The following is a 15,821-nucleotide window of genomic DNA, read 5'->3' on the forward strand; positions in this document are numbered from 1 at the left end:
CAGTTTGAATCTCACACTTCTACAAGTGGTCAAACAGTATTTACAAATAAGCCAATTGAATGCCCATTTTATAAGAATATAATTAGCTGATATGATCTATTTTATCCCATTTTCTTTCTCGTTTGAGTGATATTTGTGAATACTATTTGAGCAGTCTCTGGTTCCATGTTCCCAGTGTGTCTCTCTTCACTTGGTTGCATCTCTTGATGCAAAATACATTTTAACTCTGGTGTCTTTACACTAGTTTGTTTAAAGAAAAGAAAGCCTATAAGCCATTCATTCATTGCATCTTTGGCTAAGATGCTACTGGGAGATGCTACTTGTGTTGGCTTCAAACATTATGTCATAGATATTTGTGATTCATCCAAATATGCCGAATCACTCCACACTTTTTTGAGGCCATGTTTGTTTGAAAATCATTGTGTGTGTGTGTGTGTGTGTGTGTGTATTTGTGTGTCTGTACATATGTTGGATGATCATGAAGCTCAGTCGTGTGTCCTGTGGTGCCTCCCCTGTGAATTCTCCTAAATTGTGCTCTTCATATGTGGTTTTTAGCGCTAAGGCTTACGAGGCAAGAGCACTCTGCCCCGACTCTGGGAGATATGATAGAGAAAGTCCTACCAGGTAAATAACAATCCAAATCTGAATCCTACAGTTTCATTCTGCATCTTACATCATATTGGATGAATAGAGCAGTGTGATAAGACGTGAAAATATGACATGATGATTGAAAAAGCCTCAGGCTGTCTCAGAAAAACTGAAAAGCAACGCTCTTGCTAACAGCTAGCTGAGCATTTTTTTGTTTTCTACCTCCTCACATGTATCCCATGCACATGTTGCACTTATGTATGTAAACTGCATGATGATGCCTCCACCTCTCTTGGTAGAGAAGTGGACAGGGTGATTTGACCCCCCTCCCTTGTGTTGTTACCTTCCTCCTGCTGCACCCCTCCCTTCTCCCAATCTTCTCCACTGTCTGCAGCACGTTTCCTCCTGCACTTTAACCCTGACGCTTCAGCCCCTCTTGTAGGCCAGACACCGTCTCCTGAGGATGACACCATTATCAGAGACCTGCTACCAGAGGACGCCGGTATAGACCATCAAACTGTTCACCAGCTGATAATGGTGCTCATGAAATTCATGGCCAAAGACAAGAGCAGCGCTGAGGCCGACATTGGAAGTGCCAAGGCTTTCAACACTGTGAAGCGTCACCTGTATGTGCTGCTTGGTTATGACCAACAAGAGGGCTGCTTCATGATAGCACCTCAGAAGATGCGTACCTCCACCTGCTTCAATGCCTTCATCGCTGGCATTGCACAGGTGACTGATATTGACTGTTAATTTTTGTCTATTTGTGTTTTCGGCATGTTAAGTAAAATTTTGTAAAGAACATGAGAGTTAACCAGGCTGGCTAATAAATTCATTTGCCATCTTCTTCAGGTCATGGACTACAATATCGGTTTAGGAAAGCAGCTGCTCCCCCTGGTGGTCCAGGTGTTGAAATACTGCACCTGTCCTCAGTTGAGACACTATTTTCAGCAGCCACCTCGATGCTCTCTCTGGGCCCTGAGGCCACACATTAGACAGATGTGGCTCAAAGCCTTGCTAGTTATCCTGTACAAGGTACTAATAGCATTATGTATTACAGGATTTTATTGCATTGACAGTGTCACAATGTCATTTTTCATTCCTAGATAACATTTTCTGTTTTGATATATATATATATATATATATATATATATATATATATATATATATATATTTTTTTTTTTTTTAATATCTTATGACATTGAATTAGAGTGACAGCTAAAAAGGCCTAATGATTTTTTTGTCATTTGCATTGTAGTACCCTTACAGAGACATGGATGGCAGCAAAGTGGTCCTCCATCTAATCCACATTACCATCAACACTCTGAATGCCCAATATCACAGCTGTCGTCCCCACGCCACAGCAGGTCCCCTTTACAGCGACAATTCCAACATGAGCCGCTACAGCGAGAAAGAAAAAGGTGAACGTTTTATCCGAACACACACACAAAAAAGAAAAAAATGTACAAATAGTTGATATAATCAGAAACCAGTTAAAAAAAATCATTTAAAATGCTCAGGTTCACACTTACTAGCTTTAGGGCTCTTGTGTTTTTTTATCAGCTGCATTAATTGTGTACTTTGTACTGTTATTTACTGGCAAATCAAACGGTAACATTTTTTCTTTGATTTTATTGCTGCTGCTGTTATCAAATATGATGAAGTGGTTATGGTTGGTGATTTTAACTTCCATGGTTCAGAGCAGCTTATGATTTTATTAGCTGTACTGAGTCTTAAGTTTTTACAACATGGAAAAGGTCCCAAGGTGGCAGTCAGTACTTTACATGTAGAAGATTTTATCTCCTGTCATAAATGTTTGACCTCATCCTCTTTTAAACCTGAAGCAACTCATCAAAAGTCATACAGGAACGACTTAATGTTCTAATTTCTCTACACTGAATCAAGGTGGCTCACTCTCCAGGCATATTGTTGATGTGGTTAACCATTTTAATGATGCATGTGCATCTGCAACAGAAGCCGCTGCTCCTCGAAGACCTAAAACCAATTTGTCTACCTGGATCAGTGATGATATCCGTTCTGTGAAAAGAGAACATAGACAAGCACATCATTGATGGAAAGCCATGTGAGCGCTGGAAATGAAGCTTAAAAAAACAGTCTTTAAAATAAAAACTGTTCCCAGCATATCCTCAGCCAAAACGGAAGCTTGTCAAAAAAAATGTTTTATCCATTTTTGCAGATAAAATCAACACAATAAGAGCATTTCTGTGCCCTCTAGCCTCCCTAACTCATTTACTGAATCTATCAACATCTGTCCTCGATCATTTTTTCCTCCGCTTCCCTTTTACTATTTTCCACACTTGCACATGCCCCCTGGATATTGTACTGGCGAACTGCTCACGCAATCCATCGGCATCACTGGACTGCTTCTGCTTGTCATTTTGAACCAGTCCTTATAGTCAGGATATGTTCCAAATTCAATCCATTGTAAAAAATACCACACCGAGATTTTTAATCATTGGACTGCAGACCTACTGTATTTCTAGGCTCCTTTTGTTTAAAATATTTTTGAAAAATAAACCACTCTACCAGCAACTACTGGAGCAGGCTAAAGAAAATTCCATATTTGACAAAGACCAATCATGCTTTTGCCAGAAAAAAGCACTGAAACAGCTCTCCTTAGGGTAATAATGGCAAGATGTCCTTTGTAGTACTTTTAGATTCTCCTGCACCCTTCGAAAGGGCAGCATGGCTCAGAGGTAGTGGCCGTCGGTTCGATCCTCACTTCCCCTGCTGACCATGTCTATTATCTTTGAGCAAGATGCTGAACCCCTAATTACTCGTGATGGCCCTGCGATGGACTAGTGACCTATCCAGGGTGAACCCCGCCTTTCGCCCAATGTCAGCTTGGATATTATTATCATTTTCTTTATATATGCTCCCCATAGTATGCCTGAACAAAACATTGTCTTGTGTTTTGTCATTGCTATGCAGATGATACACCACTGTATTTATCTGCCAAGAACGAGGACCTCTTAAATTCAACGACCCTGTCCAACTGTCTCACTGAGATTAGTAACTGGATGTCTCTTCTTGCTGCTTTCAGGTGTCGAATGCTATCAGATTGGCCCTGTTATAGTTTCAGCAGTTCGAAATGTACCACTGATAATCACTATGCATATTTTTGTCTCCATTTTAGAGGAGGATAGCGTGTTTGATGAGTCAGATGTCCATGACACACCAACTGGTGCTGCTAACAAGGAGTCACAGACCTTCTTTGCCCGCCTGAAGAGGATTGGTGGCAGCAAGTCTGTGAAATACCAGCCAGTAGAGTTGAATGCCAAGAAAAGTAAGAGGCTCACAGAGGCAACTTAAGTATATTAGTAGAGCATATGTGCATAAGTCTGGTTTCTTTCACTGGGATAAAGTCACATATTTCCTCTGTGTCAGGTGAAATTGAACTGTCAGAGTACCGTGAAGCGAGTGCCCTTCAGGACAGCATTCTGCACTGTGTGAGGGAGGAGAGCACCAGGAGGAAGCGTCTGCAGGCCATGAACAAGCAGAAGTCTCTGGACATTTCTAATACTGACTCCATTCTCTTCAATCTTGATGAACATCGACGCAAGTCCTGTATCGACCGTTGTGACTTGCAGGCACCGCCAGTGGTCCTCCCCCCATCCTCCACCACATTCCACAGCAGGCATCATGGCAAAGGGTCGTCTAATGGCTCTTCTGTCAGGGTCGAGGGCAGCGACCCTGTTGACCGGCGAGGCTCTCGAGGTGGGCAGTCCGATACCTCCAAGCCTGTTATCCCAGAGGTCCGCCTCAGCTGCATGGAGACTTTTGAGGATAAGCTGGATCAGGGCTCTCTAGGGGGGTCAGCTCGGGGGAAGGATGATGCAGACCTCATTGATCTTTCATCGGACTGCACCTCCATTCCAGAGAAACACTCACTGCTCTCCATGTCTGACAGTGACTCCTTAGTCTTTGAACCGTTGCCTCCATTGAGGATTGTGGAGAGTGACGAGGAATTTGACCTTAACACCATCATAGGCTCGAAGTTCAATGGTAGTCCAAAAATCATTGCCTCACCTGCAAGCAGTAACACTTTGCGGTTGTCCCCTGTGGTGCAGGTGAGTGTAGAGGACTGCTCCAGTGACAAAAAAATCCCAGAATTCCTAGTAGAAGAGGGCTATTCAGAGAAGCTGCTTGTGCAGAAGAAGCTGACTCCCTGCACCTCCTTGGATCTCCCTGAGCAACAAGAGAACGTCTGCCATGGAAGTCCCATTATGACCCTGAAGCAGAAGAGGGACCTCCTGAGGAAGACTCCACATATCCCTGACACCTCTCTGGATGATACCTTTGTGTCCACTGAGGAGGTGAAGACTGGGATGAGTCCCTCTGGCAGGACAATCTTCTTGGACATCCCAGAAGACAGAGCTGAACCTCTGTCCTCTCCGGAGAAAAGCAACAGCAATGATGATGAGGAGGATGGTGACGATGAGGAGGACGATGACATGGGTGATGACGTGGATAGTGACCCCAAACCTGACGATGAGGATGACAACGATGAGGCAGAGTTTAAGATTCAGATTGTTCCTCGCCAGCGTAAGCAAAGGAAGATCGCTGTCAGTGCCATCCAGAGGGAATACCTCGACATCTCCTTTAACACCTTTGATAAGCTAGGTGGTGAGCAGGCTGCAGAAACTGGTAAGATGGAATAAAGATAAGCACCTCATGCTTGAAGGGAAATGATGATCTTGTTGTCTGCTTGTTGCATGAGCTCATTGTGAAACCATGTCCTGTTAAACTGGCTTCAAAATGACCTTTTGTGAGAGCAAAGTAGTAGCTATAGATACTCAAGTTCTCTAAGCGTCCAACAGTCATCCTCCTGCTGTTTACCCCCTCCAACTCTGCAGATGAAGGTAGAGCCATCGGTGGCTAGGTTACCACTGCTAACATTATTGCTAGCTCTGTCATACGGTACTGGAGGTCCCATTGGTCCACTAATGGAGCAGTTTGTTTTGACAGTTGAGTCCTCAGCTGATGTACTGCACCCTGAACTGCTTCCATTGGGTGTGTGGACAGCCATTTATCCATTTTGCAGCAAGTTAAGGGATAAATTGGGTGCAAAGGGGGCTTTTTTTTTTCTAACCCAGGTGGAAATGCACATAGACCTGCTGGGCCCACATCCTCTAAAGACCTGCCTGTGGACCTAGTCTACCTCTGATTGGTTTTAAGCCTGTGGCGTTAGATGGATCAGGTTCACAGCCAATAAGAGAAACAGAAGGAGAATTTTGATGGGGGCTTTGAGAGGTTAAACAGATTTTTTTCTTTTGCCTCCCAACCTAACTGTACATATCGCTGGTGTACCCTAGTTTTAGAGTCATGGATCTTAGATTCGTAGGAAGCAATGAGTGTCAAGAGCATGAGGAATATATCTTAAAAAGTGCTTCAGTCTATGTAAGGAGGTAATGGTTACAGTTGTACTGCACGTCTAAGCCTAGTATGTCTTCAAATATTTTAGAAGACATGTACAATTTGTGTGCTTCAAGTCTGTTAAACACTCATCTTGTTGTCTTCATCTCAACATGTAAATATCACTCACCTCATATGTTTTTGAGCCAACAATGTTGTGAGCACAAATGTTTACTTTTACCTACTCAAAAAAGTAGAGGAGAGATTAATTAATTAAATCATCTTTCCAAATAAATCTAACTCTGAACTTCACATAACTACATGTAATTAAACTAGCACTAAACTGACTATAACTCTTCTCCTGCTGGTCGATATTTATACATTCATGCTTCATTGTTCAGGATATACAGTCGTGGCATGTATTCTGATGCCCAAGCCCTGCCCGTTACTCCCTCATATATCCTTGCAGATCACAAGGTTCTGTCTACCTTGGAAAAGCCACGAGAATCAGCCTCGGCTCCGACTCTTGAAGCTGCTATGCCTGAAACGAGCCACCGCTCTTCAGTTTCAAGTAGGATCCAAATACTTCACAGTCTCCTTATTAACTTTGATAAATTGAAGGGCTGTTGTGGTCAAACATTACAAGAGCCCTAATATGAATGTTTTAGACTACTTGGCTGCTGTCTCACTGGGCATATTATATCTTGAAGGCATAATCTGCATTTTTTTTCCCTTGCAAATTCACTTGTGTGTAGCAAGAAGTTAGAAATAAAATCACATAAAACTGAATAAATTCCTTTGAACATGAAGAAAATATCCATAATTGTTTTACCAGTTAAAGTCCTGATCAGGTTTTTGAAAATTTAAAAAGGTCCTCAGCTCAGAATAAAATTTAGACCTAAGTGATACACTTGACATATGCATTCGTTTTTAATGTGAGCATTCTATTTCCATGTAACCCCACACATTTGTTATTGTAGCTGAAAAGATTTAGCAGGTGTTCTAAAATGGGTGTATTTTTCTTTGTGTGTGACCTTTAGCTCAGTACCGTCAGGTGAAACGTGGCTCTCTGGGAGCTCTGACCATGAGCCAGCTAATGAAGAGGCAGCTGGAGCATCAATCCAGTGCACCACACAATATCAGCACCTGGGAGGCAGGTCAGTCAGTGCTGCAGTACCTACTCATGCAATCCCACCCTAAAGTTTCTGTTCTTTTATTTTAATGACCTTCTTCTGCAGGTCCAACAAAGACGAGTCTGCTCTCTGCACCGAGCACAGTCAGCATGTTTGTCCCTGCACCTGAGGAGTTTATCGATGAACAGCCAACAACAATGTCTGACAGGTGAATAAGTCACTAACCAGCTACATGCTTTAAATGAATGAATCTAAACGCTTAAATGGCGTGTTTATATGTGACGTACCAGGTGTCGGGACTGTGCGGCTGTGCTGGAGGAATACGACGAAGAGACTCTCGGCCTCGCAGTGGTTGTTCTCTCTATGTTCATCCACCTCAGCCCTGATTTGGCCGCACCAATGCTTCTTGACATCATGCAGTCTGTGGGCAGGTACAGCAGTTTCAGCTCCCTACATCCACACAGCACTTCACCGTTAAATTAAGTTTCATAACTAACCCTTAGAACTCATGAATAATTCATCCCTGAATCCTAATCTACTGCTTTAACTTCTTTCAGGTTGGCATCTAGTGCCAATTTCTCTGGACAAGCTGAGAGGTATGAGACATGAAAGCCATCATGTTCACTGTGCTTATAGATGAGTTTAATAATAGATGTGAAGAGCCACTGCCTGTCCAATACAGCCATTCTCCGTGTGATGTTTTGCAGTATGTTGATCCCAGGAAATGTAGCAGGTGTAGCCAAGCAGTTCCTTCGTTGTATGTTCCACCAGCTGGCCCCCAATGGCATCTTGCCGCAGCTCTTCCAAAGCAACATCAAAGGTCCTCTCATACTGTGCACTAGCATACATAAAATGCTTGCCACAACTCCTTATCCATGTGTGTTTTGGCTTTATTGCACTATTTTTTTTTGTTACTTACATAATTGTCTTTAAATATATTAGCAACCATAAATCTATTCTTCTCAAAATGATAAGAGTGATGCTAATAACAGCCACAATTAAGCATTTTCCCTATGTTTCTCTTTGATTTATTTTATTTTTTGTTTACAGATGGAAGTTTTCTGAGGACACTGGCATCTTCACTGATAGATTTCAATGAGCTGAGTTCTGTTGCTGCCCTCAGCATGCTGTTGGAGGTGGGATTTTCCTTTGTGCATCTTTGTAGTGTCATTAAACCAGCAGGAGGAGCTCTTGTCAAAGCAAAAGCCTCTTGGGCTCCAGCTACAACCACAGCATAAGTCCATGTGAAACAGGACTGGTCTGGGCATTCAAGAAAACCTGCCCTACTCTGCACTCAACCATTTTATTGTTCTAGTTAAGATAAACAAATGACACAGATAAGAGCTCGTTGGTGCATGAGCCTATCCCAGCGATTGTCTGTGCTTCGGTGTCCTAAATCCACCCATCATGGATGTGCATTGTGATTGATCAGGACTGAATGATCATTTAAATGGAAATATCCCCGCATATAGCATTTCATTATATAACCCTTTTGTTGTTTATGCCTCTTTGCCCCCCTAGGGCTTGAACAACAAGAAAAGTCTGCCAGCAGGGGGCACCATGCTGCACTGCCTAGACAACATTGCCACCTTCATGGAGGCTCTCCCAATGGACTCTCCAAGCAACCTGTGGACAACCATCTGCAACCAGTTCCAGACCTTCCTGACTAAACTGCCCTCTGTGCTTCCTCTGAAGGTAGATATCGACTCTGCGGCTCACTTAGTCACGGTCTGATATGGTTTAATGGGATTATGGCTCAAGGAAAAAGCATCTACCAGTGCCCTTGTCGTGTTCAATAGCACTGAGTCTATAGATTGTAATTGATTTGACTCTGCCGCTTTTGACCTTGGAGGTCACATTAGTGTATTCTAATCAATTTATCAATGCAGAAGAATTCAAAACATCCAACACTCTAGTTATGCATCATGTGATAATCTCCTGCTTATACTTACAAACACATCGGCCGTTAAAATGTTTTTGTTGCTATCTGTGTATGTCTCAGTGCCCCATGGATTCCAGTTTAAGAATTATAATTTGTCTGCTGAAAATTCCAACTACAAATGCAACCCGGGTAAGCAAGACAAGAACTTTGCAGACTAGTTTATACAAATCATGGCCTCTAACATCTACCTTTTCTTTTCCTCCTGCATCCCATAGAGCCTCCTGGAGCCGTTTTCCAAGCTGCTGAGCTTTGTCATCCAGTATGGCATGTTTAGTCTCTCGTACTTAGTAGAGCTATGTGGACTCTGTTACAAAGCCTTCAACAAGGTACTCCTGAGTGTGTTTACTTCTTTTTATACAAAAAAGATGGTGAGACATGTACTTTCATATAAAATGAAACATCCCAGAGGAAAAACAAAATAAGAGCTTCTTTGTCCAGCCTATTTCTCCCAGACATAACTGAGCTCATTTTAACATCAGTATCAGATTGCCACCATACTTCTTAAATTTGACGTCATACTTGCTAAATTCAGTTCCTGAGAAACTGCCTCCCAATTGGTTCCTATTTTAAGATCCTTTTTTTTTTCACTGCATCAATCTTTATTTGTCTGAAATAATCAGCTCCTGGGAAAACTTGGCTTATAAATGGACCTGCACAAATTTAGACATTTGTTTCAGGGATCAAATTCAACTGTGTGTATGGTACCTGATCTCAGAGTTGTTTGACATAGAATTTATTCTCAAACTGGTTTCCTCCGCAATGTGCTGGCAACCAATGTATGAAATAGTTAAAGCTTTTAAACAAATTAGCAGTGCTACAAATGTTAAGATCCTGTTTGCAGGCTTTTAGGTCATCACTCTTCTGGTGCTGAACCTACTTTCCTGACTCTCCCGTCAGCCAGAAATGTGGCCATGTGTCACAGATGATTAAGTAGGCAATCAGCCGGTATTGATTAACATGATTAGTTGGTGTGCTAAGGCCAAGGATCTATGGTGTGTTTCTGAGCGGCTGTCTCCGACAGAGATGGAGTCCGGGTTGTCTGCACTGTTTGGCCAGATGGATCCTCAATCCTCCACCACTGTCAACGCTGCATGCTTTATGTCTCCTGCAGTATTGATTTTCTACACCCGCTTCAATTCCTCGCTGTATAATATCCGCTTTTAAAAACCCAGAGTCACTTTGACCAATTGCTTTTGGAACCTGTCCTCTGCAGTTGTTTTATGGTGAAGTGAGGTTTTTAAGAAGAACCGTCTCAGTTATCTTTGGAGGTCGCTTTTTAAGGACACAAAGTCACTAAAGTTTCTAGCAGCATGAATTGCACAACTCCAAATGCACCTCTAGTTTAAGGACAGCCTCTGGTTCTCTATTTACCAAGAGGACATGCTCCATTAACTTTTAATTCTGAGAGTGCTGCATACAGGTATGCGCCTTAACACGCCACACAGCCAGAAATGTCAGGAGTAGCTTGGCGTTCTGTAGGAGCGGAGAGGAGCATGTGCCTTCCCCTACCTAACATAAGCAAACATGACTGCATAGAGAAAAAGAGAGAGGCAAAGTGGAAGCCAGAAGATGACAGTGTGGTTTGTAAACAGGCAGCTGGGCTTTGTGTGAAAGGGATGAACAAAGAGAGCAGCCTGTCCTCAGGGAGGGAGAAGGCAGCCTGACAGCCTCATCTGAGCTGCCTGGGACTCTGGGAGGAGAGATCTGGACTGGCCTAAATCTACTCCTCAGCTTCACTATTGTCTGTCTTTTCTCTACCACCCTCCCTCCCTCTTGCTGCCTGTCCTTCCCTCTCTATTCAGGCTACAGAGTTTATGCTCTCCTCGCAGCATGAGTAAGGGAGAGTGATAATAGAAAAAGGCAGTCTTGCTGCATCAGTAAATTTACCCCCCCCCTTTCTCTCTCTCTCTCCCTCTCCTCACATCCAGGAGAGAGATAAGTTCTACATGTCCCGCATTGTGGTGTTGGAGCTTCTTCAAGCTCTCAAGTTCAAATCCCCTCTGCCAGACACAAACTTGTTACTGCTGGTCCAGGTAACAGCTAAGTGTATTTTTGTTCACACGTACCTCAGTCTTTCATCCTAACTGGCACTAAAGTCTGTGCTGTGGTGTTTGTCAGTTTGTTTGTGCAGATATTGGTACACGGCTTGCAGAATCCACCATCATCCAAAAGCACATGATCTCAACTCTGCCGGGGGTACGATTTTTAGTTGCTGTGTGCCACAATCTTATTAGAATCAGTGTCATAAAACACATAAAGCAGCAGGAAGTGAAGTCAGAACCCGCTGTGCTCAATGTGTTTTGTTTTCAACAGTGCACAACAGCAGCAATGGAATGCATGAGACAATACATAAGCGAGCTGCTGGACTTTATTGCAGACATGCACACGCTAACCAAACTTAAAGTAAGTCTTGCTTCTCAAGTGAGTCCAACAATATTCATGATTATCCTATTGTGTGAAAACTTTTTCCTCACTCTAAATCTGTTACTCAGAGTCATATGAAGGCTTGCTGTCAGCCGCTGCATGAGGACACTTTCGGGGGGAACCTTAAAGTAGGCTTGGCACAAGTTGCCGCCATGGAAATCAGCAAAGGCAATCACCGCGATAACAAAGCTGTTGTCCGTTATCTTCCGTGGCTTTATCATCCTCCCTCCACCATGCAACAAGGGTAAGATTCACGAACGGCACAAGGGTAACAATGACAAAAGTCTAAATTTCTTTTCTTTGTTGACACCATGATCCACAATCATCCCCCTCAACAGTTTTCACAGGCACTTTCTGCTAGAGATGTTCTGATACCATTCCTTTCTTCCTGATGTCAATTCTGATACCTACGCTTGTGTATCAGCTGATTCCGAGTACAGTTTGATACCAGTGTGTTAAAAAAAATTAGATATACATTATTTTGTAATCTCAGCCAACTTTTTCAGAGTGAAGAAGAATGGGTCTCCCATGTGTGATATTAGGTAGGGAGAAGCAGGGTCATGTTTAAGGGCTGGAAAATGATGTGGTCATCAGATTGGTGCATAAACTTGCATACTTGATGATGATCTTGCAGTTTTTACCCAGCATCTGAGGAATATCTTATACTGGTACTGAACTCAGAACAACTCTACTTTCCAGGCCAAAATGGGCAAAACCTGAACACATAAAACAGAAACTATATTCAAGGCTTGATATCTTTGAAATAAAGAGCAAATGTTTTAGAAATATGAAGATGCTATTATAGAGATACAAAATTTCTACTTTGCTGTCTCTGCAGGCCAAAGGAATTCATTGAGTGTGTTTCCCACATCCGTCAGCTGTCCTGGCTTCTTTTGGGCTCCCTGACGCACTGTGCCCTGCACCAGGGATCCACCTCCTGTATGCCCATTCCTCTCGATGCCGGCTCCCACATTGCAGATCACCTTATCGTCATCCTCATTGGTTTCCCAGAACAGTCAAAGGTATGGCAATAACAAATCCTCTCAAATTGGCCCACCCAGGTTCTATAGATGTGATCTATCTCACCGGCCCTTTCTGCTTTGTGGTTGATTTCTGTCCCCAGACATCGGTACTGCACATGTGCTCACTGTTCCACGCCTTCATGTTTGCCCAGCTGTGGACCATCTACTGTGAGCAGGCAGCTGCTGCTCCATCCCTGCAGAACCAGAACCAGACAGAGTTTTCCTCTAGTGCTATTCTCACCGGCCTGGAGTTCTGGAGTCGTGTGACACCCAGCATCTTACAGCTCATGGCCCACAATAAAGTGGTGAGTGCTCTGTCTTGTCCCTCTCCATCTATCTGAGTTATCTAAGGGAGGAACAGGGGTCTAAAAATGTGGTTTATTTATTCATACTGTGTGTGAAATATGAAGAGAGGAGGCAAGGAAACTGTTTTTCTGTCTCTTAGATGGTAGAGATGGTGTGTCTTCATGTTATTAGTCTGATGGAGGCCCTGCAGGAGTGCAACTCTACCATCTTTGTCAAGGTTTGCCATAAATCTAGATTATATATCTATAAAAAAGATCCCCTCAACAGCATGTAAAAACACAATATATCTGCCTTTATTCTTTCCTCCAGCTAATTCCTATGTGGCTACCCATGATTCAGTCAAACCTCAAGGTAAAGCCATAAATATCTTTCTGCTATTACTCATGCTGAATGATAATATGAGAAGATTATTTTAAACTTATCTCTCCTCCCTTCCTTCATCAGCACCTGTCTGCTGGGCTGCAACTACGTCTCCAGGCCATCCAGAACCGGGTGAACCATCAGTGTCTGCAGGGCCAGAGTTCTGGCGCACCGCCGTTCGCTCTACGTAAATGGCTGCAGTGCACCCAGTTCAAGATGGCTCAGGTGGAGATCCAGTCATCTGAAGCCGCCTCACAGTTCTACCCCATGTGACTTGCTCTTTGGTCTCCATGGGCTCATTTAGGTCCTTAGACCAGCATGTATCCACTCCAGCTTACCAAAAAAAGACTCCTATATGAACTGATGCTGTGCTAGATTCAACTGGACTGAATCATCCTCAGCACCTGTATATGTACAGTAAATATATGCTATTTTAAAGTACTAATGGTTTGTTAAGCTTGTGTGGGATAACTGTATCAGTGGGTTAACTGTTGTACACCACAGATATGAAGTAGACACACTTTCTATAGATTCATGTTAGTAATAGCGAGGGTCTGAGAGCAAACACTTATTGTATCTTCATTATGCTCACTCTGAGGCATTCCGATTCTATCGATTTTTAAGTTGCTTGGTTGCAAGCCGGACAATAAAAGTGTAAGTTTTTCAGACACTTTGACATTTCACATGAATCGCTGACCCCTTCAAAAATTCAGATGCGACATTTACTGTCCTTTGATGTCCTCACCAATATGGTAAATGTCCAGTTTACCATAATGCAGATGTCAGAGCGATTAAATCTGCTCTGTTGTTTACTGTCCTGGACCGGCAAGTGAATCTCAGGTGTCTCCAGGAAAATGACACGCATTATCCAGCTCCCGTCTGAGATCCTTGTCAGACTGTCAGTCATGCTGCCTCTCGCCATTGGATCTCGGATCAATCAGGAGCCAATCTTAGTTGGAGCAGCAGCTTCTTAACTCGATAAAGTGGAGCCAGACACTGGAGTTAAATAAGACTATTTTGGTTATGCCTCCCTTTCTCCTTCCCTGACCCAAAGTGGAAGTTACCCTCTACCTCTTTCCCACCACTCCTCCAGACCCCCCCTTCATTGGCAGCAGCAAAACAGATTGGCCCACGCATATACCAAGCAAACACAATTACCTTTGGCCTAATGTGGTTTGTTATGATTAAGCATTGTTGTGAGGTCTAACCGCATTACCATGAAGCTCTTGTCTGAGAATAACAGATGACATGACAGCAGGGCTAGAAAGCCGAGCAGCACATTAATCTTTGTTTTGATCTTCACTGCTGCACGGATTTCATTATCAAGCTTTAAGATTAATCAGATTTGATAATATAAATGTATTCTGTAAGAAGAAATCTGTTTATTATACAAAAATTAGACAAATTTGATTTGCATTGTTTTTTTTTTGTTTTGTGTTTTTTTTTTTACATTCAGTTCCTGCGTCTGTAAGAGAACCCTGGTTGAGAGGTGTGTGCAAAATGAGTCAGTAGCACAATGGCATCACACTATGTGACTAATGAACACCCAAAAACACACACAAACACATGCACACATGCCACACACACATGCACGTCACACACGCACGCACAAACACACTCCCTGGTGACCCCAGACCTAGCTGAATCAGGCTGCAGTGCCCCTTCTCATCAACCTCTAGTCTTGGCTCATCAAAGAGCCCCTCTCTTGCTGTGTGTCTGTGTGAGTGTGTATCAAAATGACAGTAGGTGTGCATGTGTCCTTACATGTGCACAAATGCTTGTGTGTGTATGTGTGTGTGTCTGTGTGTGCTTGTGTATGTGTGTGTTTAATCAGGTCCCCCTTGCTCTTGGGTTGCATCTGTCAGCCACTGCCACCGTTGTGATCGTTTGAACTTGCAGCCCTTTTCGAAAGAACCCCTCTCATTAGCAGCAGCTTATGTAATCAGTGTCCCACAGGTATCCAGCACTTTCCCCGCCCCTGCCTGCCTGCCTGCTGCCTCCTGGAGGACCATATGGGAGCGCTGACCTGATGAGCAGGCAGCTGGAGGTACTGAGGGTAATTAACGCTGACCAAAGGCCTCTCAGGCAAAGAGGGTGTGAGTGGGTCCTCAAAGATTGTGAAGGTCAGCTTTGAAAGGACTGCACAAGCTATTACACACACACACACACACACACACACACACACACACACACACACACACACACACAGAGTCATACATCAGCTTGATGTACCACCAGGTGTGTGCATCAGTCACATTCCGTGATCAGGCTGAAGGAGGGAGGAGGTGGCAACAGGCACCCTGTAGCAGATAAAAACTAGTACTTTTTTGTTCAGGCCCCCCTCCATAAATGTAAAGAATCTGTGTATCAGCATCCTTTTGGCTCCATGATAATACCTTCGGAGAGCCTTGTAAAGCCTGTTGAGACAGTGACAATCTCTGGTCTCGCCGCCTAGTGCTGTCACATTGCTTTTATTACAGTGAGATCCACAGAGCCATGGCTGGACAATGCATGAATGTTTAAATTGCTCACAGTGTCCATTGGCATTAGCATCAAGTGGCACATCTAAAGCAGGGATGGCAAAGCACTCTATGGTCCCTCATTCACATTATAATTCATTGACATTCCTCTTCAGTGCTCCTGTGAATCAGCCTGTGTAGTACAGGTTTG

General features: G+C 43.3%; 1 protein-coding gene across 3 annotated transcripts in view; it reads left to right on the top strand.

The window, feature by feature from the left end:
* Window positions 1-15,048, top strand: part of unc79 (unc-79 homolog, NALCN channel complex subunit) — a 36,704-nt gene extending 21,656 nt beyond the window's left edge. Inside the window, exons 27-51 of one of the 3 annotated variants that reach the window (XM_086182830.1) lie at window positions 556-624; window positions 983-1,320; window positions 1,441-1,623; window positions 1,847-2,009; window positions 3,746-3,895; window positions 3,997-5,256; window positions 6,434-6,535; window positions 7,005-7,121; window positions 7,203-7,305; window positions 7,388-7,528; window positions 7,655-7,693; window positions 7,805-7,917; window positions 8,148-8,233; window positions 8,619-8,792; window positions 9,100-9,168; window positions 9,255-9,365; window positions 10,968-11,072; window positions 11,158-11,235; window positions 11,353-11,442; window positions 11,532-11,707; window positions 12,302-12,485; window positions 12,587-12,790; window positions 12,931-13,008; window positions 13,101-13,142; window positions 13,236-15,048. In XM_086182830.1, the coding sequence (XP_086038956.1) occupies window positions 556-624; window positions 983-1,320; window positions 1,441-1,623; window positions 1,847-2,009; window positions 3,746-3,895; window positions 3,997-5,256; window positions 6,434-6,535; window positions 7,005-7,121; window positions 7,203-7,305; window positions 7,388-7,528; window positions 7,655-7,693; window positions 7,805-7,917; window positions 8,148-8,233; window positions 8,619-8,792; window positions 9,100-9,168; window positions 9,255-9,365; window positions 10,968-11,072; window positions 11,158-11,235; window positions 11,353-11,442; window positions 11,532-11,707; window positions 12,302-12,485; window positions 12,587-12,790; window positions 12,931-13,008; window positions 13,101-13,142; window positions 13,236-13,424 (4,364 nt within the window). In that variant the 3' untranslated portion in view covers window positions 13,425-15,048. Of the gene's footprint in view, window positions 1-555; window positions 625-982; window positions 1,321-1,440; window positions 1,624-1,846; window positions 2,010-3,745; window positions 3,896-3,996; window positions 5,257-6,433; window positions 6,536-7,004; window positions 7,122-7,202; window positions 7,306-7,387; window positions 7,529-7,654; window positions 7,694-7,804; window positions 7,918-8,147; window positions 8,234-8,618; window positions 8,793-9,099; window positions 9,169-9,254; window positions 9,366-10,967; window positions 11,073-11,157; window positions 11,236-11,352; window positions 11,443-11,531; window positions 11,708-12,301; window positions 12,486-12,586; window positions 12,791-12,930; window positions 13,009-13,100; window positions 13,143-13,235 lie in introns of those variants that run through there. The other 2 variants (XM_086182831.1, XR_015109801.1) reach the window with 2 other exon arrangements.
* Window positions 15,049-15,821: the final 773 nt, after the last annotated feature.

The sequence above is a fragment of the Aulostomus chinensis genome, chromosome 17, assembly GCF_037954235.1.
Source record: "Aulostomus chinensis isolate RoL2024-O1b breed Wild chromosome 17, RoL_Achi_v1.0, whole genome shotgun sequence".
Lineage (NCBI taxonomy): Eukaryota > Metazoa > Chordata > Actinopteri > Syngnathiformes > Aulostomidae > Aulostomus > Aulostomus chinensis.